This window comes from Panthera tigris, chromosome C1, assembly GCF_018350195.1.
Source record: "Panthera tigris isolate Pti1 chromosome C1, P.tigris_Pti1_mat1.1, whole genome shotgun sequence".
Classification (NCBI taxonomy): domain Eukaryota; kingdom Metazoa; phylum Chordata; class Mammalia; order Carnivora; family Felidae; genus Panthera; species Panthera tigris.
The window spans coordinates 93,386,220-93,401,589 of record NC_056667.1 but is presented as its reverse complement, the minus strand read 5'-3'; the positions used below and the strand labels follow the sequence as shown (position 1 = coordinate 93,401,589).

The following is a 15,370-nucleotide window of genomic DNA, read 5'->3' as shown; positions in this document are numbered from 1 at the left end:
ACCAGCATCAATCACGGGGATAAACAGCAAACAAGACCGAGACCGGGCAGCCATCTCTGTCGGACCCAAAGTGGCGTTGATTAGAAAACTGACTTCTGGCCGCAAAATGAGACCTGCAGTCCTCCGGTGACCTCTGCTCTGGCAGCAAGTGTCTCGGTGCAGGGCTGGTGGTGAGACCCCCCCCTGTCAGGGCTCTTCACTCGGCAGGTGCTTCTGCCCCTGGTCCTGCCCCTGGTGGAGGGGAGGGGGCAATATTTAATGCCGACACGTGTGTTTTCTGAGGATCTCAGGTGTGCATGTCCCTTTTTGGGTTTTGGAGATCACATTGCTCTAGCCCCCAGGCCATCCCAATCCAGACTTCCTAGCCGACGGTCATGGCCTTTCCTAGGGCTCTCGGCGGCCACAGCAGCCTGCACTGGCCGGACACTCTGGATGCCCCAGCTTCTGAGCAGCTGAGAGATCGTCGCTGACCTCACCTCTTCTCTCCTCCAGGGAGCCTCGTCCAGGGCAGTAACCAAGAGGAGCCTCAGCACAGCCTGAGCCCCGCATGCTGCTGAGTCCACGGCCCCAGCTGGCGCATTCCTCCACCTGTCCTCCAGCTGCCCAGACGCCCTGACCGAGGCCTCCGGGCGGTCCAGGCCCTCAGCCGTGGCACCGCCACTGCTAGTAAAGGCCATCCCCCGCCTTGGGGTCAGCAGGGCTCCCTAAGGGGCTGACCGAGGAAGGAGTGAGTGGAGTGGACAGAAGCACAGCGGTCTGGGAGCAGGATTGTCTGCGCTACCTTCAGGCTGAGAGCTGCGCGTACTGTGTGTGGTTGAGGGCAGGCTCGGGGACAGACAGGCTGCCCCTGACCCACCTTCACTAGCTGAGCAACCCTGGGCGAGTCACTCCACCTGTCTAAGCCTCAGTTTCCACATCCGTAAAATGGTGCTGATGATAACACCTCATAAAGCTGCTGGAGAGTAAGAACAAACACTTAGTACAGCACTCGGCAATAATCCCCAGCAAATGTGAACCATTTCTTGGCGGTCAAGGGTGGACTTTGCCTTGTTTGTGTGGTCGTGTGGACAGAAGGCACGTAAAGTCTTAGGGAAAGGACAAGGAAAAAGGCCAGAGAACTTGCTGCTCATTTCCCTAGACATTCTCCTTGCTGATCGATGTTTCCACCAACTCATAAAGGAGGTTAGACCTAATTTCATATTCGCTTGTCCAGAGGGTGATAAACTGTTATCCCCTTAAAGTAATCCACACTGCTTTCAGATGGGCCCTTCTCCGCCTTGACAGATGGGATTATGTTCATCTCGCTTCCCCTTTAGCGATTGAAAAGATCAATGAGACATTAGTCTCCTTGCTTCTCGCTTTCTCCTGGGGGAAAATGCTGATGGTCCAGAATTAATGTGGCAATTGATTTACCATGTGGTGTCCAAAGGCACGCAGACAAACTCTCCCACCGCTGGGAAGGGAGGGGGGAAAGGCAGACTTTGGCCACTTTATGAGACTGGCTCGGGGGCCTGTGTTGTCTAACCTAGCGGAGAAAATAGTTGCAGCGGGACTGATTGATCTGGGACCTACATCCTGGCGACTGGCTGGCCCTAGCCTTGGAAGCCATGGACACCTTCAAGTTCTATGACCTTGACAAGTTCATGACCTCTCCAGACTTCAGTTACTTCATCCACAGAATGGGGATACGGCTCCCTCAAGGATGGCTGTGGGATTAAAATGAATGTGAACAGATGTGCTTTGTAAGTGTTAGTTTCTCATCTTGAAGTGCCAGAGTAAAGGCAATGTTCTTGAATGAGAAACTGACCGAGTTCACAGGCGTTATAACCGAGGCTTAGAAAGATGAAATCCGTGACGGTCGGTAAGTTAGGAAGACCATCTACCATCTTCACTGATGACACTATTGAAACCTAAGATTACCACCCTTTGCACTGGCTCGTTAAGAGTTCGAATAACGCACAAATGAAGGGGTGGAGAGGGTCAGCTTCCTCTGAGATTCCCAGACGCATTCCTTCTCTAATAGAACAGACATTTACTGCACACCTTCTGTGGGCCAGACACCCTTCTAGGGACCATGGAGTGCAAGGACCACACGCTCAAGTTTTGAAGACTTGCTAAAGCTAGGCCAGGCGAGTGATCCAGGCTTCCTCGCTTACATTTACCTACACAGGACTGTGATTCAGAGGCTCCGGGAAAATTCCACTTGGCTGGCAAGGGTGGCCACAGAGGGGTGGCTTGGGGGACAGCATGGTCGTCCAGCTAGGTTCCTGACGCAGAAGTGGTGCTGGTGTGGCCAAGTAATGGGGCACAGGCAGGCCAGGGGCAGGGCCGGAGGGGCGTTTTCCTCACTTAGGGCTTGGAGCTTTGTCCGTTTGAGGCTTAGACTGACCTTGCCAGCCCCTCAGTCCCACGAGCTTCCCAACGTCATTTTTTTTAAGTCTATTTATTTATTTTGAAAGACAGAGAGAGACAGCACAAGTTGGGGAGGGGCAGAGAGGGGCGTAGGGAGAGAGAGAATCCCAGACAGGGATCAGTGCAGAGCCCGATGCAGAGCTCGAACCCACAGACCATCAGATCATGACCTGAGCCCGAGCCGAAGTCAGATGCTTAACCCACTGAGGCACCCAGGTGTCCCTCCCCCCTCCACACGTCATTTTAAAACTTCCTTTCCTACTCCATAAGTCAGCTCCTTCTGCTGGTAACTACAAACCCTGAATGACACCCTAGTTTAAATTTGCCCCAGCTGTCATTTCTGGAGGCCCCAGCAACAACAAGGGCTCTCCTTTGTCCAGTGCCTTCGATGGTATGAGGGACTGTGGTCAGGGCTCCACATCCATTGTCCCCCAGGACTCCCACACCACCATGCTGGGGTAGGTGCTATTCCTATCTTCACTGATTGTGGGGAAGAGTGGGGATATCAAGGCATGAGAAGACTTGTCCAAGGTCTTCCAAGAGGGTAACTCAATGTCGGGATAGTAGATAAGCCTTGAAGCCACATGTGGGTTCCACAGTAGAGGGTGGTGGTCCAGTAGAAAGCTGCTCACGCTGCTCTCCTTGGCGGGATGGGGGGGTGGGGAAACTAGGTAGGGGGGAACTGTCTCTTCACAACGTTCTCTTCTCTGAAGTGAGGACCAGCAACACCTCACTAAGCTCATAGATGGCGAAATAAATACACAAAGCCACCATCCAAGAAGGCATTTTTCCACAACAGTGGGCCTTCTCACAAGATTATTGACAATGGGACATATTGTTACCCCACAAGCACGTTCTCTGAAACCCACCCGGGGCTAAGGGGATGCATGCCAGGAAGACAGTGATATATGGTAAAAGAAGCCAGAAGCCTGAGTCGGACTAAAGGCCTCAGTGAGCAGGCCTGCATTGCAAATCCATTTGAATACAGGTAATTTCTTTTCCTTTCATTTTCACGTCCTTATTTCATTTACACAATTCCAAGGCTGATAAATCTTGACATTAAGGCTGGTTTGATGTGTGGTACAGACAGTCTAATTAAGGATAAGATATTTTATCAGCTCTTCTAAACTTTCTTTTCTCTGGTCTACAATTTTTTATACTGGGCTGATTTTTTTTTTTTTTATTCATAAGAGCTTCATTCCCATTTGTCATGGCTGCATTAACTGGGCATCTAATGAAGGCTTGGATATGGAAGTCTGCACCTCATTTATCCTCAATAGCAAAACTGATAAAGCACCAGGAAAATAGCTTCCTAAGCTGGCACTTCTTTAACCCACCCTGAGTCGCCTAAATATATATTTTGCTTGCGTCTTCCAGGATTGAGACTTGGCTGTAAACTTTGGGAGACAGTGACCAATCTCAGCTTCCAACCATTGACAGTCCATACATGCCCTACCCCCCTGCCCAACTCATTGTTTGGAGAGGCTTGGATTAGAGTGGCCAGGAGCCTATTCTTGTGTTCATCCCCTCTACACACACTTCTTGAGCACCAGGGATAGAAAACAGACTCAAGAAGGTCACAGTCAAATGGTCATGGGTCAAATGGATGGAGCTAGTGGCCAAGACCACTCTTGGCCAATGTCCAATGTAAGAGAAATAGCCAAATATCAAGGTTGGAAGCAAGCTGGAAGGACTACCTTTTAGCCTCTGGTAGGGTGATCTCAACCAGTTTTTCTAGTAAGGGCTGCCATACATCTGAGCTATCACAACATTGACTTTGACTTGTAGACACTATCTATATATGAATATATTGGTTTCCCAGGGCTGTCATAACAAAGTGCCACAAACTGAGGGCTTAAGCAACAGAAATTTACTGTCTCACAGTTCTGGAAGCTAGCTGTGCAAAGTCAAAGTGTCAGGAGGCCTGGTTCCTTTTGACAGCTGTGAGGAAGGGCTCTGTCCCAGGCCTCTCAGTGGTCTTCTCCCTGTATCCCCCTGTATCATTGCCCCCCAACTGGGAGTGTCTCTGTGTCCAAATTTCCCATTATGAGGACACCTGTCATATTGGATTACGGACCACTGTAATGACCTAATTTTAAGCATTATCCCGGGAAGGCCTTATTTCCAATAAAGTCACATTCTGAAGAAAGGCTGTAAGAACTGTGTGATGGAATATTGGTCAGCCACGAAAAAGCGTGAAATTCTGCTGTTTGCAACGACATGGATGGAACTAGAGAGTATTATGCTAAGCAAAATAAGTCAGAGAAACGCAAATACTATATGATGCCACTCACAGGTGGAATGTAAGAAACAAAACCAATGAGCAAAGGGGAGAAAGTGAGAGAGGGCAAGAAACAAATCAAGAAACAGACTCCTACCTATAGACAACAAACTGATGGCTACCAGAGGGGAAGCGGGCGGGGGGATGGGTGAGATAGGGGATAAGGATTAAGGAGCACGCTTGTCATGATGAGCGCTGGGTGATGTTGAGTCACTATACTGTACCCTAACATTACACTCCATGTTAACTCCGTGGAATTAAAAAGAAATTTAAAAATACAGAGGATAAATCGTCTATTAAAACCAAAACCAAAACCAGAAAAGGTTGTGAGGACCAATAAGGCCTGACATATACGAACTGTTAATGGCATTACCGCTGTTAGTTGTGGCGGTCAGGCTTTGGATCTAGGACTCAGCTCTATGGTGTCCACTATCCAAAGGCAGGGGGACCCGGTGTCCTATCCAGTGGCTCCTATGGAGCAAGGGCTCTCGGCGGCAAGGCCTTTACGAACCCTGTGACAAGCTTTCCCCGTCTGCACCTTATCCAAACCCTATCCCATTCTATTTAGCTCATTCACATTCATGTCATTAGGGTTAGGGCTAGGATTTCAGACAATTTTTCTTCTTTCTGTATTTTATAATTTTTATACCATACAAAAGTGTAATAAAACATATTCGGTGGGGGCGCCTGGGTGGCTCAGTCAGTTAAGCGTCCGACTTCGGCTCAGGTCATGATCTCATGGTCCGTGAGTTCGGGCCCCACGTCGGACTCTGTGCTGACAGCTCGGAGCCTGGAGCCTGCTTCAGATTCTGTGTCTCCCTCTCTGACCCTCCCCCACTCATGCTCTATCTCTCTCTGTCTCAAAAATAAATAAACATTTTTAAAAAATTAAAAAAAAAAACATATTCGGTGGATCCGGGGTAGCTTAGTCGGTTAGGCGCCCCACTCTCAATTTTGGCTCGGGTCATGATCTCACGGTCCATGAGTTCAAGCACTGCGTCCAGCTCTGTGCTGGCTGTGCGGAGCCTTCTTGGGATTCTCTCTGTGTGCCTCTCCCCAACCCCCTCTCAAAATAAATAAATAAACTTATTTAATTTATCTTAATCTTTATTTTTTTAATGTTTTTATTTATGTTTGACAGAGAGAGACAGACAGAGCACGAGTGGCAGAGGGGCAGAGAGAAAGAGAGACAGAATCTGAAGCAGGCTCCAGGCTCTGAGCTGTCAGCACAGAGCCTGATGCGGGGCTAGAACTCATGAACCACGAGATCACGACCTGAGCTGAAGTCTGATGCTTTACCAACTGAGCCACCCAGGCGCCCCATCTTAATCTTTATTTTTGAGAGAGAGACAGAGTGCAAGCGGGGAAGGGAGACAGAGAGAGGGAGACACAGAATCCGAAGCAGGCTTCAGGCTCTCTGAGCTGTTAACACAGAGCCTGACTCGGGGCTTGAACCCACGAACTGTGAGACCGTGACCTGAGCTGATGTCAGACGCTTCACCAACTGAGCCACCCAGGCGCCCCAATAAACTTTTTTAAAAATTAAAAAAATATATATTCAACTATTGCATTTAACACAGCTCTAGAGCAGCTGTATAAATCCAGCCCTGTGACCTCACTCCCCTATGAACACTAGACTGCTTAAGGCACATCTCACCGTTTGGCTCTTACCTTATTTTCTCATGTGTGTCCTCACCTAGATTGTAAACAACCTGAGGAAACAAACAGGGCTTCTTACTCAGATCTGGCAGAGCTTATCTTTTGACGCCCACAATGCACCAGCTCCTCTTACATAAAGCGTCTTATACAATCCTCTCCACAACCTAATAAGGCAGGTAATGTACTGTCACATCACAAATGAGCCCCTAAAGCACAGAGGTCACACAGGTAGGCAGTGGTCAAGCCAGGATTCAATTCAACCTCTGTCCGTCTCCAAAAGATAATGCTATTCTCACCAAACTGTACCAGCTCAGAGATTTGCGCATCCCTTTCCTTCACCTGAGATCCTCCAGCCTGAGAAGGGTTTTCCATGGCCATGGTGCCCCCTAGTGGCACGTGAGGACCCATTCCCCAGCCAGGTTTCAGGCTCACTCCACTGCAGGCCTGTGCCGCTAAGCACTTGACAGAGCGAGGAATAGGGCTGGCCCTGGGGTAGCACAGCCCTGTGCACCCAAGGGAGAGCAAGACCCTCTACCAGAGCTGCACTTCTTAAATGGACCCCCCAGGAAGACTCTGCTCCCGACAGCTCAAGGAAGAGGTACCGAGATCTCTGGGGCCAACAGCAATGTCTGGTTCTCCCAACTATGCCTCTCATCTCCCAACTTCCCAGTCAGGACATGTGGGCATGGGCATTCTCTGCTGGACCCTCTTAGGACTTTTATTTTCCCAGAGCATATTTTAGGAGAGGAGAAAGAAGAGAATAAATATGGCTAGAGTTCAAGACTTAAAAGGTTCTGGGGCGCCAGGGTGGCTTAGTCGGCTGACCAGCCGACTCTTGATTTCAGCTCAGGTCATGATCTCATGGCTCGTGGGATCTAGCCCCGAGTTGGGCCCTGCACTGACATCACAGAGCCTGTTTGGGATTCTCTGCCCTACCCCGGCTCACACGCGTACTCTCTCAAAATAAATAAATAAACATTAAAAAAAAAAAGACTTAAAGCTGCTGCTTCTTCTTCTTCTTCTTCTTCTTCTTCTTCTTTTTTTAGTAATTTTTACACTTAATGTGGGGCCCAAACTCACAATCCCAAGATCAAGAGTCCCATGCTTCTCCAACTGAACCAGCCAGGTGGCCCAGGACTTAAAGATTCTTAACATTACACAGAGTTCCTTTTCCAAAAGACCCATCAAGATTCTTCAATAAACATTAAAAAAAAAAAAAATTTTTTTAATGTTTATTTTTGAGAGAGGGAGAGAGAAAGAAAGCAAGAGAGGGAGAGGGGCAGAGAGGGAGGAAGACAGAGGATCTGAAGCAGGCTCTGCACTGACAGCAGAGAGCCTAGTGCAGGGCTCAAACCCACAAACCGTGAGGTTACGACCTGAGCCAAAGTGGAACGCTTAACCGACTAAGCCACCCAGGCACTTCTCTTTAATAAATATGGAATCCTTATTGTGCTTTGCAATGCTCAAGATGCAGAAATGGAGAAGATATTTCTGTCTTTGAAAATAAACTTACAAAAAAATTACAATGCAATGAGGCAAGTGCTTGAATATGGGCCTTTCCCTGTCACCCCAGAAATGGATATCAGCACTCAAAGCTGAGAAAAAGCATCATCAAATACCCCACCAACTGAAGAAAGTAGAAAACAATGAGGAGTCAGGCACTCCTCCAAACTTCTCACCAACCCGAGCACTTTCCCAGCCTACCTACACAAGCCACCCGCTCCTTCTGCCTACCTCGCAGGGGCGAGCAGGGGGATGGTGTAGTCTGCCCTCCCACCTCTGGTGTGGCAAGGACATGGTGGACCAGCAGTCATCCTCTCCCTCCTTGCTCATTTTCCCTTCAGAGGCGTTTCCCACAGCCTAAAAAGCAATCACCAGCTTTTCTGGGAATGCTTTAATCATCGATCTGGCTTTGAGACAATCTGAGATACCCTGGAGCTGCATAAACCAATATGGTAGCCATTAGCCACACGTGGGTATTGAATATTTGAAATGTGGCCAATAGGAACTGAAATGTGCTGTGAAAAATATACACCGGAGTTTGAAGACTTGGTACAGAGGGAGCGAATGTAAAATATCTCATTAATATTTTTAAATTGATTATATGTTGAAATGACAATGCTTTGGGCATAATTATCTGGATAAAATATATTCTTAAAATTAATTTCACCTGTTTTACTTTTTTAGTGTGGCTAGACCTTTGAAAATAACAAATGTGGTTCACGTTATATCTCTATAGGATGGCTCCGCCCCGGGAGTTACAAAACCAGAGCTGAGGAGCCCTGCCTAGTCCAGTAAAGTTTTATAACGCATGGAACCATAGGGGGCGCTAACGCAGAACAAAGCTTCCCCCGCGGGACTCCAGAGGGAAGCAGGCTGGCTTCTTACATTTTTTAATGCTATCGTTTAAAGGTAGTTTTAAGCTCTAAAATTTCAATGGCTCATACTGTATTAACATAAGTAATTTCTCTAGGCAGAAGTCCGAAACTCCTGAATTACAACATTCAAGACTAGAATTTTAAGGAAGCTGCAAGTTTCACTATTACAGCTAGGGACATATCCTTTAACCCAGTAATTCCATTCTAGTAATTTATCATAAGGAAAATTTTAAAGTGCACAAACATTCAGCTACAAGATACTCACCCAGAATTTGTAATACACCCCCCATCCTGCCAAATCGATAAGCAAACTGGACATTAATAAGCGATTAGTTAAATCAATTATGGTACAGCTACAATGTGGAATGTTTTGTAACTATTACGATGAATGTAAATGAGTACTTACTTGATGTGGAAAAACATTTATGCTAAATTCTGTGAAAAAGGCCAGCTACAGAACTGCATGTCCAGTATGTGTGTCAATTTTGCCTTAAAAAGAAATAAATAAATAAAAGTATACATTTGCAGACAATGGGCTCAAAGGATATTCTCCAAGGACTTTTAAGTCTTCTCTGGACAAACTATGGGTGGCTTTCTTTCCTTATTTAAAAACTGCTTTTTAAAAGTTATTTTTAAGCATCCCTACTCTGTCTTCTTTACAAGTGACACCTTCTTTCCCCAACTTTCCTGAGCCCTCACCAAAGAAGAACCAACAATCAATGACTTTGTTAAAATCCCGACACTTCCCAATATGTAGCTTGGAGTTTTAACCGCGTTCCAGGTGGTCTTCTAGCCCCTGTGTGCACATCTTCTCCCCGACACACCTGGGCAGCTCGGCACCAGGGTCCTGAGTCTCTCTTCTCTGTCTCTGCCACACCGCCTGGATCAGACCCGGCCTGACCCCGCTGGGCTGTTGTAAAACGCAAGATCTGGCCTGAAGGTTTCGGAATCGGTTGAATGGGAATCCAAAGGTTGACACCGCTGAGACAAAGTGCCAGGCCGGGAACCAAGAACTCGGCGGCCCAGCTGCACACCTCTCCCCCGAAGGGGAGAACGCGGCGCCGCCAGCTCGTGGCTCTGAAGGTAGCAGGGGCGGAACGAACTCCCCCGAACACAACGAGGAGTTTGCGCGGCGAAGTTTGTCCCTCTGGAGGCGCCGTCCCTGTCTGAGCTCGGTTCATGTCACGTGAGCGAGACGCGCTCCGGGCCAGGGGCGCCGAAGGACGCGACGAGCTGCGGGATCCCCAGCCGCGCGGACGGCGGGCGAGATGGAGGCGACCTTGGAGCAGCACTTGGAGGACACGTGAGTAGTACGGCCTCTTGGCTGACCTGAGGTCGCGGCGGGGGACTTGAGCGGGACAAAGGGTGCGCGCTCCGGGTGCGGGCCTGGCGTGTTGGGGATCCTCTGGCCGCGGGGCGAGGCTGTGAGCCCTGTCCCGGGACCGCGGAGTGGAGGGGGTGGCCCGGAATTAAAATCCCGCGAGGGCTCCGCACCCTCCGTCCCAGAGCTAGTCTCCGCGGCCCAAAGCCAAGGCCAGAACCGCCCGTCGTGTTGCAGTTGTCTGTATGGGCAGGGTCGTTCTTCAGGAGTTTTCAGAAATGGGTTCATTTGGGGGAAGGTCGTACCAGGGGTGCAAAGCGAGCCCTGCAATGTAAATACAAACACACACGTATCTCCTTCCGTGTGTAACCGACCAGTTACTTGGCGCTTGAGAAAATGAAAGACATCTCTTAAATTTTCGAACGAGTACTCTCCACGTAATAAGCAATTGGGAAACTATGAGGGGTGCCGGGGTGGCTCAATCGGTTAAGCATAGGACTTCCGCTCTGGTCATGATGTCTCGGTTCAAGGATTCCAGCGGCGGGTTTGGCACTGTGCTGTCACAGAGCCTGGAGCCTGCTTGGGGTTGTGTCCCCCTCTCTGCCCCCGTTCCCCATTCGTGCTCTGTCTCCTCTCTTTAAAAAAATGAATCAACGTTTAAAAAAAAAAAAAAAAAAAAAGAACCAGAGAAGTATGAGGAGGCGTACAGGGAAACAGCTCCCTCCCACCAATGCGCCTCAGTGTCTCCCATTTCCCCTCCTGGAGACAACCAGCCTTACTTTTTGTGCATTTTTAATGCGACAAAATACTGATATTGCAATATTTGCAGTCTTCCAAAGCTCAGCGGTACCCAACACAATCTTTTCTCCCGGCAGACATAAATCGGTTTAGCTATTAAGTTTAAATAAATTCATTGTAATTCAGTTTTTCTCGGGGGTAGGGGGGAGTGGGTGATAATGAAAAAAGATTGAGAAACACTGGTTTAAAGCCCAGCAATGCCTGGTGCATAGAAAAACCTAAATGTGTTGTTGTAATTATTTAAATTCATTTTCTGACATCATCTGCTTCCTTCCCTGGGTGTTCCTGGAATTTTAGAATGAAGAATCCATCCATTGTTGGAGTCCTGTGCACAGATTCACAAGGACTTAACCTGGGCTGTAAGTATCTTGACTGTCAACCCTTTGTTGGATTGCATAGCATCTGATACTGATTCGGAGCCTAGTGTGCTGTTCTCCTGTTTTTACTTCCTGTTATCCTGCCACTGGATACTTTTGTGAGAGTACAGTTTTATCTCCAAACAAGATTAGAAAATTAAAATCTTTCGATTGGTATTTATGAAGGTAGAAATGTGCCTTGCAGTTCTACTGCTACAAAGTTGTTTCTGCTAAAATAGTATTCAAATGATTTTAAATTGGGTCTGGAAAGGACTTCACATAATAGCAGCAGGAATCATTTATTTAATGTGTGTGGACTGCTAGGCTTTGTATATACATTGTCTCTAATTTTCACAGTAACCCAGCAAGATGGATGTTGCTGGGGTGTTTTAGTTCACCTACACTTAACAGTAAGAGAGTAGGCAATAAAAACAGGGGTTTCGGAGTTCGACACACTTGGGATCAACCGCCTGTACTTCCCTTTGCTAGCAATGTGAACTAGGACCAAAAATAGCCTTTCTGAGCCTCAGTTTCTTTACTAGGTAATGGTTGGTTGGTTGGTTGGTTGGTTGGTTGGTTGGTTGGTTTTATAGATTTATTTTCAAAGGGCAAAAACACTTAAGCAATTTAAATGCAAGTTTAAACAGACTTACTCTGTCAAAGCCAGCAATAACGCCAAAACACATTCTCACTTCCAGACACTCACCAGTATCTTCCTTGTCTTCTCTCAGTGAAGAAAGGGGGTCTGATATTTTATTCATATACATCCTCCTTATCTGCATTGTAACCTACAATTTCTTGTGGATGCATTACCTTCTCCGTATCTGTATCAGGAATTTCAGCCCAAAGTCATCCTCCGTGTCCATGATAGTCTCTACTTGGTCCAAACGGTCTAAGCTGTTTGGTCTTTTCATTAAATGGGAATTTATTTAGAGCTTTTCTGGGTCAATTTTATCCTTAAGTTTTAAGCCATAAAGAATATGGTCCTTGATTCACTCTAACATCAAAGGAGGCATGTCATTATACTGGCAGCCCACTTGGGTAACTGTACCCGGAAACTGCCTGAGCAGCCAGGCCTTGGCCAGGGTGGGGGCCTTGGGCAGCGAAGATCAAGGGCAGTTGGCCAACGTGCATGGAAAGGACACCGAGCTGCCATGGCTGTGCCGACCCAGCATCTCTTTACTGGGCTGTTGTCTAATAATGACAATAATTACAGGATTGCATTTATTGAGCTCTTACTGTGTGCCAGGCATCATTCTAAGTGCTTTACACATACTGAGACATTTGATGCTCATAACAACCCTGTGAAGTAGATAAAGAAATCAACGCACAGGTTGAGTAACTTGCCTAAGGTCATGCAGCTAGTGTTGAGCTAGGATTTGAGTCTTGCTCCAAAATCTCTTAGTCACAGTGCTAGAAGATTATGTAATATGTGTAAAACACTCAGCACAGAACTCAGACATAATGCTCAATAAATGTAAGAGTTACAGATGAGGAGATAAACCCTGAAAAGTAAGTATCTAAAGCATTCAAATAATTCATGTCAGAACTCGTAAACCAAGGACTCCTGACTCCTTACTCCTCTTTACTGCAGGAATTTTTAAAGCTCTAAATTTTTGCTGGGAGTGTAATTGAAAGAGGGTATCTGCGTAACTCAGATTTCACACATCTCATTAACTTGGGAGGAAAAAGGCAGGTTTATTCAGGGTGCTTGCTGATGAGAAGGCTCAAGTTCAGGTGTGGAAATCTAAAATGAAATAAGTTCCTTCAGGAAACCTTCAAGGCCGGAAAGACTGCACTGTCCGTCCAGCCAGTGTTTTATGTAACAAGAGTAAATCCACCAACGCCATAGTGGCATATGCCTGTTACCTGACAGTTTCAGGCTTGAGCTTGTGTTGCCTTTATATGTGGAAATATACTGTGAACTTAGTAACTACTTTTTGTATCTGATACCCAAGGTTTAATTATCTACCGGCTGAAACAAACATTAGCAAAAAGCCAGGTAGGTTGATATTTGAAAGCAGCCAGCTTATTCTAGTAGAAATAACTGCTCATAGAATATTCACGTATACTGTCAAGGTGATCTTATAGCTGAACTCCTGAATAAAGGCTTTTGAATCCTTAGAGGTTGAGCTCGGTGAAAGGAAATCAGATTTCCCATGAGGAATTAATTAGTTTCAACAAGTCTCTTGCCCTGGCTGACTGCTTTTTGTCAACTTCACCTCTGAATTTCTTGTTGGTTTCAGTAAGGTTCTTGTAAAATGATTTTATGCCTTTCAGATTGACTTAAATTTACAGCTTCCTTATACGCTTGAGAAGGTGGTTAGAGATGGTGATGAGAGTGACTGAAAATTGAGTGTCAGGGCTTTATTGATTTCAGAACTGTTGTCTGGTTTCCTCATTTCTGGAACCAGCCAAGTGGCAGGGCAATAGTATTTCATGTCAGTACCTAACCTAAAAGACCGTGAACTGAGCCGCCTTTTTGTGACTACATCCTGAGAGATCATATTATAGCTCTGTCCTCCTTTTTGGACAATCAGGTGACATGATTACATCTCTGTCTTCCAGGCCGTGGGACCCTGTCAGATGAGCACGCTGGGGTGATATCTGTTCTAGCCCAGCAAGCAGCCAAGCTAACCTCAGACCCCACTGATATTCCTGTGGTGTGTCTAGAGTCAGATAATGGGTGAGTAGATGTTAACAGTTCCTCTTCTTTTTAATCAGAAAAACCCCTAGGAAACTTGCGTGGGGCCTGCTCTGTGTTATTAGTGATGCTGCATTCAGAGAACTTGGGAGGAAGGTTCTTTACCCTTTGGACCACAGGAGGAAATAGACTGATCTCTGAAGCTAATGTGCTTTCAGACCACAATGACATGTAAATGAAGAGTAAAAATTGTCATGAACTATCAGTCTATAAAGAAAAAGAAAGTCATAAGTAGCATAAAGACCAATCAAAGAACAGAAACTACTTCTGTAGTAATAGAAACACTAAAGATCTTCCAAGTGAGCATCCTCAGAATAATAGTAACAAAAGCAGAATACAGAGCCATGCACAGTATGATCACAGTTTTGTAAAAAGAGGGGGAAAAAATGCATGTGTAATATACATGGAGATTTAAAAAACAGAACACATTAGTAGTGGTTTTCTCTGAGTGGTAGGATTGTAGGATTCATTTTCATATTTTATACTGTTCTGTATTTCCCATATGTTTTCTTGCATTCATATATTGCTTTCATACATAGAAAAATGATGCATAATATTTTTTTAGTTGTGTCCTAAACCAAATAGCATCTTTAGTCTTCAACAGACTCGCACTTGTAACATTTTACCGACTATCTTCTGCTTTGCCTTTCAGGAACATTATGATCCAGAAACACGACAGCATCACGGTGGCAGTGCACAAGATGGCCTCGTGACATCTCATATCAGTTCCCCAGCTGCCTGTCATAGGCGCTAGATCCTACCTATGTTAATTATCTTGTAGGACTAGGGAAGCCCCAGTAGTTAGGCCATTTATTTAGTGTATATTGGGCACTTTTCTGTCCATTTTAGAGTGAGTTGCTTTTTGACACTCAATGGGCTGACTTCTCAAAATATTAAGAAAGGATCATGTTTTGAAGCAGCAGGTCCAGGTCACTTTGTACATAGAATTTTGTTCAATAAATCTGGTCAACGGAAAGTGTGGATCTTTTCTGGGTTCCTTAAATTCTTAGCAAGTGTTCGTTTATTTCAATTATCAGATTATAGTCTTTTTCTAAAGTCTTTGCTCCAAAGTACTCTCTTCTGTTTCAGAAGCTTCCCGAAATACATATATTCTCTCACAAGTGTCTGTGGATATTAAAAGCAAATTAAGCCTATTTCCACCCCATAATAATAACAACACAATAGCTAATAGCATTGAGTACTTCTAGTATATATGGGGAAGTCCTTTAATTCTCACTGATAACCCAGATGCTATGTTCCGTTAGCTGCCCCAGTTTGCATGTGTCTTAACAAAGGCTAAGGGGTTAGCAGAATAGCCATTTGGACTTAAGACCAACTCAGGGGCACCTGGCTGGGTCGGTCAGTGGAGCCTGTGACTCTTGATCTCGGGGTTGTGGGCTCAAGCCCTACATTGGGTATAGAGTTTACTTAAAAGTAAAATCTTGAGTGGCACCTGGGTGG

At 46.2% G+C, this 15,370-nt stretch overlaps 1 protein-coding gene across 1 annotated transcript; it reads left to right on the top strand.

The window, feature by feature from the left end:
* The first annotated feature begins 9,902 nt into the window (after positions 1-9,902).
* LAMTOR5 (late endosomal/lysosomal adaptor, MAPK and MTOR activator 5) lies at positions 9,903-14,885 on the top strand. The gene is made up of 4 exons (XM_007076402.2): positions 9,903-10,033; positions 11,147-11,208; positions 13,774-13,891; positions 14,562-14,885. The coding sequence occupies exons 1-4, from the start codon at positions 9,999-10,001 to the stop codon at positions 14,620-14,622; spliced, it is 276 nt and encodes a 91-aa protein (XP_007076464.1). The 5' UTR covers positions 9,903-9,998; the 3' UTR covers positions 14,623-14,885.
* The last annotated feature ends 485 nt before the right edge of the window (positions 14,886-15,370 follow it).